Consider the following 7,582-nt stretch of genomic DNA (forward strand, 5'->3'; position numbering starts at 1 on the left):
CAACACCTGTCAGAAATGTGAAATGCTATAGTGACCAATTCGTAACTGTCATCCTTTACCAGCAAAATTTGCTTTTCATGACATGCTCTCCAAAGTCAATTCATACTAAACATGACTTCAGTATCTCAATAAGCATGGGTAAATAAATAGCAAATACCCCATAAACATTTCCAACATATGCATGCAGAACTAGGCATTTTAAACAGCATCCTAATTATTGCCGTTCTCCAATCAGAAAACTGAAGGACATTCTTACTGAAGAACCCCTCTTTGGTTGAAAGTTTTCAGTATGTGACATTTGAGCAATTGCTCTACAAAAGATTTATGAGACTATCAGTCTCTGTCCAAAGTCAAGCAAAGTCAACTTCATATCAACGTAACTTAAGACTTCAGATTTCTTTTTGAGTGTGAATACTGAAGAGGATGCAGATCGTCTCTTCAGGCTGAAATTCTATTACTGACAAAGTAGGTATCCAGCATGAAAAATATTAGCTAACAGAGCTGCAGTTCTTAATTTAAATCACAGCAGATTGCAAAAGTGCTCTTTGCATTGTATAAAATCAGTGGGATTAATTGTTATCAATCCACCAGTAACATGACTGATCTTCTATTAAAAAAGTCATGTGTTCAAATGTATTGTCTGGGGCACCTACACGAGATTGTAAAATAGGTCCTAATTAATAACTGAAGTACAGTTCACCAGCGTAAACTGTTTTGAACCAACAACCTAGAAACTGCTATAAACTTTGCACAACGGAACTCATATCTGTATTGCATCTGTTTCTCCAGTGCTAAGAGGCACTATATTTTTCCATATATAAAAATGCTGAAAAGGGACAACCTCTTTGCTACTCCAGTTCTAGCCATGAGCCACCTCTCCCTGGTGCACATGGACAACTGCTCCTTGAATAAACAGGTGGAAATACCATATCAACTTCCTGCGCATGCAGGTAGGACCTCGTTGCATTTCATCTCCTAACAACTTACATCCGTTCACTCCCAGGGGAGCTGCGACCAAGGCTCACAGGGCAGTATCTGTAAAAGACCATTCGGTTTGCCCAAATGAGAACCGAAATCCACCCACAGCCATGACGGCGGGGTGGCAGCCACCGCAGAGCCATGCCGCCCAGTCTCCCACTCCGGCTGCCCCCCTGACCCAGGGAGCCGCGTTGCGTGGCGCACAGGGGATCCCCAACGCACCCCTGCCCCGCGACAGGCTGCGGGCACCCCCCCACCTGCTGAGACCACCCGCTGGGGACCCCTCTCACAGGGACACGACCCACCCTCTGCCCCCCCGGGCCCCATCGCACGCACTCCGGGGCCTTTCACGCACCCCAGACCCCCTCACGCACACCCCGGGCCCTCTCACACAAGGGGCGTCCTCACCCCCTTCCTCCTCCCACCCCCGGCCACCAGCGAGAGAGCCCGGCCCGGCGGCCCCGCCATGCCGGGGCAGGGCGGAGGGGATTCCGCCCCGTCCCGCGGGCGTCCGGCTCTCAGCCGCACTGCGCCCGCCGACCCCCTCGCCGCTCGCCCGGCTCCGGCCCGGCGACCGACCTGCATAGGCGCTTCGTGCCTCATGGCCGGGCGCGGCCCGCCGCTCGCTCCGCTGCCGCTCGCTCGCGCACGCCAACAGCCGCCGCCGCCGCCGCCCGCCCGGGCTCTGCTGACAAACCCGCGTCGCGATCAGCACTGGAGCTGTCCCCGCTCCTCCCCCGGCACCGCCCCTCCCTCCCGCGCACCCCCGGGAGCCGTAGTCCCCCTGCCCCGCGCCCGCCGCCGCCAGGGCGGGGAGGAAGGACTACGGCTCCCGGGAAGCTCTGCGCCCGGCGGCCCGCCGCCGCGGAGGACGGCGCGGGCGGAGGCGGTGCAGCTGGAGGGGCGGCGGAGCGAGCGCGCCGGTTTGCAAACTCTTCGCCGCCGCGCGGAGGCGGTGGGGCTGAGGGAACGCTAAGGCAGCACGGGACGCCGTGCCGGGGGGCGCGGCGGGGTTTGCCCGCGCTGAGGCGGAAAAGAGCGACGGAGGAAGCGAAGCCGGGCCCCGGCGGTGCGCTGCCCTCCGCGGCCTCACTCCGTGGCAGCCACGAAGGAGCAGCGCCGAGCCGGGGGAGCGAGAGCGGTGGGCTGCAGGGGGGTCGCTCGGTGGACCGCGACAGACAAACGGCACGGCACGGCACGGCACGGCACCGGGCCTCCTGCGGGGTGTACCGGGAAGCGTGCGCGCTGCCCGCGCGTTTCACGTCCCTTTATCCCTGCACCCGCAGCCGGGCTCGTCCCGCTCCGCCCCGCCGGCAGGGGGCGCCCGCATCACCGCCCCGCCCCTCTGCGGCCCCGGCTCGGGGCCGGGCGGGCCCCGCCGCTTAGCGCCCCTGGGCAGCCGAGGGGCGGGTGTGCGGCGGCCGTGGTCCTGCCCTCACGGGGTGCCGCACTGCCCACCGCGCCTCGGGCCTTCTCCTGCCTCCCTCCGCATTCCCCACAGCCCGCCCTGGGGCTGAACGAGGCCGAGCGCCCCTCAGCATGGCGACTGCTAGTTAACGTCCTTACTGCTGTGTAGTAACAGCCCCTACCCGCGCCATGACCTCCTGCTCTTCACATCCTGTTGTCCCTGCTTTCTCTTTCCTCGTTTGGGTTTTCTTTAGCCTTTGACAAAAGCAGCTGCAGGCGCCAGGCTGTGCTGCTGTACGATGGCAGCAGCCCCGTGCGGACGTGGTGCCGTTGCTTCTGGGTGGTGGCACTCGTTTTTGATGGCGGTATCGAGGTCATCATGAGGCAATGACAGTAAAAGACCAGAGAAGCACCATGCTTTCTGCATGTGTCCCCAGTGCTGGTTTTTATTTTAAAGATGTTTTAAATGTCTGTCTTGGCACTTTTTCCATAAACCCATCCTCTAATGCAGAGTCCATATTATCTTGGGCCCAAATATACAGGTCCGTAGAGGGTAGGAAAATGTATAAACAGTGTTGTGTTCAGATTTAAGATTTGGTGTGTTTACTCAAAGGGTGAAGACGAACCGTGGGTGTGAGCAGCAAAAGTGACCAACTCTGGGGATGTCTGCCCACGATTCGAGAGCTGGGTATTGTCCGAGCAGAGAGGGAAGGGCAGGAGAAGGCACCTGTGGTGGCTGAGGCAGCAGGAGAACAGCAGTCTGGTCTGTGGATCACCCACTTCTACATATGTGGTATGTGTTGCATCAACAATATCACTTATAGGAGCTATGACATAGGTGAGTTGTATAAAGGAGACATGAATGTGGTTTAAATTGTATGTAAGAAGTAATTTCATTCTGGCTTTGCAGCCTTTGAAGTTAATTCACAGCTATTTAAGCCTTCCTCACTATAACATGAATATAGTAATTAAGTAGAGTTTCTTTCAAAGACGTAATAAGGCACGTATGCTGTCATGCATTTTTGCAGCTGATTCTTCTTTCCTGCATGAAACACTGAATGTTACTCTTTCTCCCAGTGCAGGCATGTAGACATGAATTTGCTCAACATTTTAGACCATCTGTATGTGTGCATGCATGCATGAGCATACTAAGTGCTGATTAATTTTTTTATGCATGTGATTTATTCTTGCCATTGATTTTAGGTGAATACATATGAAAATCATGAGTAACAAGCCATTTCCCTCTGAAAACAGGGCACATTATGTTTGTTATCAAGTGCAATTAGGGAAAAATGGAGAGATTCTTCTTCCAATCAAAGTATTGTTTTATGGAGTTTTGTTTTTTAAGAAAGTAGTATAAATATATTACACAATCATGAATATATTAAACTAAAGCTTTCCATAAAACAGTTCTCATTTTGGAATGTCATTTTAAATCTTATCTGAATAGATATTTGAAAGAGTAGATTAAAGTATTCAGAGAAGCTTTTGATTATAGAATTTAGAAAGTCCATACTCTGGATTTATTTTTCTATTAGACTTTTTAAGTAGATTTATTGCAGATACTGTATTTAAAATTACAAGACTTAAATGTTGCTGGGTTTGCAGATTTATCCCAAGACAAAGATCCTCCACCGATTTTTACTATATTGGCATTTATCTTAGCATTGAAGGCTCTAAGCAATCTCTCACCTAACACCTCCATACAGGGAACTATCAATAAAACATAAAATAGAATTACTTCTTAGATTGTCATATGTCCTTCTTTAAAGCATGGGATCTTTTTTTTTTTTTTTTACTAAAATGTTAAAGTAACCAGCACCTCTGAAAAAACAATACTTTTTTGTTTCTTTAATGTTTAAAAGGCATAAAAATGCAAGAAGTAATGCGGAGATTTTTTGTTGTATGTTGGTTAAAGAGACGATACTGGGTTTTTTTTTTTAATTTCTCAGGTTTTGTTTATTATTTGTTTTCTGGCGGTATCTTTATCCTCTTCTTTCTGTCTTCTTCAGAGGCTTTTGAAGATGGTATGGGAAAGAAATGGACCATAATTAAATACCATAATGCTTGACACTACTAAGGTTTTGTACCTCAAGCATCTTAGTCTAGTGGCATGCTTGTAACAATACTCCTGAACACTTTTGTCCACAGAGCACTGTTTTTCTGGGGCAGGAATTTCTGTTGATTACTCATCACTGGGTTAAAATATGTTAACATTTTTGGAACATAATGTACTTGAAGCTCTCTTTTGTACATAATTACTATGAAACAGCTGTTTTCACCAGGTGCTAACTTGCAAGGGAAAGGGACCAATTTTAGTAATATCTAATTCTTTTAACAAGGAATAGTAAAAACTCTGCAGAAGTAGTCATGAACATCAGTTCACATTTTCAGTTATACTGATTATACTATTTCCTTTTTCAGTTATATTGATTATACTACCTCCTTTTCATTTGCTAACACTCATAGGAGTAAATTTCTTTTTTTCATACCAAATGCTGGATCATGGAATGCACAGAACAAGTTAGTTGTTATTTGTTAATTTGGACTAAAGAAAAAAGAAATTTTCATTTTCTCTGGGTGGTGGCAAATAGTCATTCAAATAACATATGTCATCACAAAACCTCACCTAGAATGAGCATAGTGCCCATGAGATAGCTAGTACAGTCAATCTGGCTTATCTAGATGTAGAACAGTGTGATTTTTGGACATCTTTCAATCTTTGTAACACAGTTTGTTTTTTGCCCAAAATACTACTTATACAGTGCATAAAAGGCAAGCAATAACTTTCAGGGCCGCATACTAAATATAAGAAAATTTGTACTAACAAAGACACCAGGAGACAGCTGGTTTGTCTGCAACTGAGTTGTTTTGGAGGAGTGAATTCTGGAATGATGGACACATTAACAAAGCTGTTTCTCAATTTTGCACTAGAGGTCTACATAAATAAAAATAATACTAATGCAATTTAAACTTTATTTCACAAGTTCAGTGCATTTATTATTATTTTCCGTGCTTTCAAAATTTTCAAAGTGTAGGCCATGCTATAAAATTAACAAGTAAGATTCAGAAGTAGAGGAAGCCTAAGTTAACAGGGAGAATAATAAGGCAAAGAGAGTTAACTAATGATCACTGTTCCTCTCTTGTAATTTTTAGATTGAAATACAAATCCTTTCAGTTTTTGATTTAAGAAAATAAAGGTTCTTGCTAGGTACAATATGCCAGCTGTTTTGAAATATCGATAATTTTGCAATGTTTTCTCTCATGTTCTCTTCCTTAATGTCAGATAGCTTTCTTTTTTCCCCTGACCTTTTAGAACACAGTATTTCTTTTACTCCTGAATGCCGTTTGACTTATCCTGGGATTGGACTTGGGATGCAGAGAAAAGAAAAAAAAAAAAAGAGACTCACGGGACTTTCACGCAGCAATAAAGGTTGTTCACCCTGCCTCAGTCTGTCATGTTTGCAAGTCTGGCTTATGCTTGCAAAATGTAAATGTTGAGGTGTGCCTTCTTTAGACTTTTTTTTTTTTTTAAAGAAAGTATGGGATCTTTATATTTGGCTAGGTAAAGAGCAAATGTAGAGATCGAGAAAATGGTGATTAAAAGATCTCAGGACTGTTTCTTTCCAATAACAGTTTTAAACATTTCATCAAGAAGGCAAGCATAAATTAACAAAATACAGTTCTGAAATTAAACTAGAAATTCTCTTGAGACCAGATGTGGCACTGAAACATGACAAGATCTGTCCCAAGCACAGATCTCAGATACAAACCCATTGAAAAAAATCGGTGGGGACTTCTTGTCAGGTTAGAAGACAAACAAACTACACAAGAATCTTGTGATGGGGCAAACCATGGAAGTTGTTATATTTGCAACAGATGAAGATGCTCCACTGCTGTATAGATGCTTGGTTTTGTGACCTTGCCAGACTCTGCAAGTCCTTAAAATCCCAACAGATGATTCTCACACGTCAGGCCACATGACAGCACGCTGCTGATGCATGAACTGGAGATGCCACAGTGGGGAATGAAAAAGCAGTGGCTAAAAGAGGAAGTCTGATGCTCATCACATGAGACTTGACAGGTCAGCATTACAATGAAAGACAAGTAAACGGTTCCTGTCAGTGACTTTTTTTTTTTTAATTCCTCTAAGAATAGAAGATACTGTCAGTTTCTTCCCTGTTAAACTTTGCAGCCACTAAAAATAACACAGAACTGAAATGCAGCTTTTCGTTTTGTGGATAAGGGATGAGTGTAAATCACTACAGTTCTGCTGCTGATGGAAATAAGCACTGGGGTAATCTGTCTTTGCACTGTTGTTGCCATGGCTACTGGGTCACAGCACCAGATATGCCATCACATTTCCTGCGTCCTCATATTCTACATGAAGTGGTATCGTTGGCATATAGAAAAGGGAAAACTTGCATTGTGATTTTCATTTTCTATTGCATAGCACACTGTCTTGTCTGCAGGAAGCTCCCGCAAGTCTGTGGACATCAAACAGGCATTTCACACATCTCCCTTTGAAGGTATCTCCTTTTGCTACATGTCCTGGGGCTGAAGAATAAAGCCTCTTACCCTTGAATTCCAGTCACCATCTAATCTGAGCACTCACACCACTATGCATCTGCATGTCCAGTGACCTCTGCAGGAAAGAGACAAACTCTCACCTGGAGCTGAAGGTGGCAGTACTTTAAGTCTTCTGGCACAGTATTTGGTACAAAATGTAACTTTAAAAATCTTAAAAATGTCTGGTCAGCTGTTTCCTGAACAAAGGCTTTACACTCAGAGTCTGCATACCATTCAAGAGGAACAACAAAGCAGTGTGTATTCATCATGATGGGCAGTTTATAAAGGTTATAGAAATTATGGAACTGAAGCCCAGGCTTATATTGTGCATATGTCTGTAAAGATATTTAGTAGCAGTGCATACATCATCAAATTTAAAAATTATGATTAAATTACAGATTCAATGTAATGCTTGTGTAATGCTTTTGCAACAAGCTTTCTATTCATGGCAAAATGTCATTATCCTAAGTTTTCTGTATATCAGAAGAATGGTTCTTTTACTGTCCATACATTTCTATACCATTAATCACAAGATCTGTCCTAGAAAAGAGGAAGCTCTGATGGGAGAAAAGAGCATGCATTAGTTTCTATCAAGCATGGAAATTCTTAAACATGGCAAATAAAACAG

At 45.1% G+C, this 7,582-nt stretch overlaps 1 protein-coding gene and 1 long non-coding RNA gene across 4 annotated transcripts in view; one reads left to right on the plus strand and one right to left on the minus strand.

Annotated features, from left to right (window-relative positions):
• RAB3C (RAB3C, member RAS oncogene family) overlaps nt 1-1,700 on the minus strand; it is a 149,051-nt gene extending 147,351 nt beyond the window's left edge. The window contains exons 1-2 of one of the 3 annotated variants that reach the window (XM_075739853.1): nt 1,558-1,594; nt 988-1,035 (exon numbers count right to left, since the gene is read on the minus strand). Coding sequence is in view for 1 of the 3 variants with exons in the window: in XM_075739850.1 (XP_075595965.1) it covers nt 1,558-1,581 (24 nt within the window). In the remaining 2 variants the exon portion in view is untranslated. Of the gene's footprint in view, nt 1-987; nt 1,036-1,557 lie in introns of all 3 variants that reach the window. The other 2 variants (XM_075739850.1, XM_075739852.1) reach the window with 2 other exon arrangements.
• Nucleotides 1,701-2,280: 580 nt separating this feature from the next.
• On the plus strand, nt 2,281-6,645 carry LOC142599421 (uncharacterized). Its single transcript, XR_012832980.1, has 2 exons — nt 2,281-3,178; nt 6,265-6,645. It is a non-coding gene; the product is annotated as an uncharacterized LOC142599421 (long non-coding RNA).
• Nucleotides 6,646-7,582: the final 937 nt, after the last annotated feature.

The sequence above is a fragment of the Balearica regulorum genome, chromosome Z (genome assembly GCF_011004875.1).
Source record: "Balearica regulorum gibbericeps isolate bBalReg1 chromosome Z, bBalReg1.pri, whole genome shotgun sequence".
NCBI classification, from domain to species: domain Eukaryota; kingdom Metazoa; phylum Chordata; class Aves; order Gruiformes; family Gruidae; genus Balearica; species Balearica regulorum.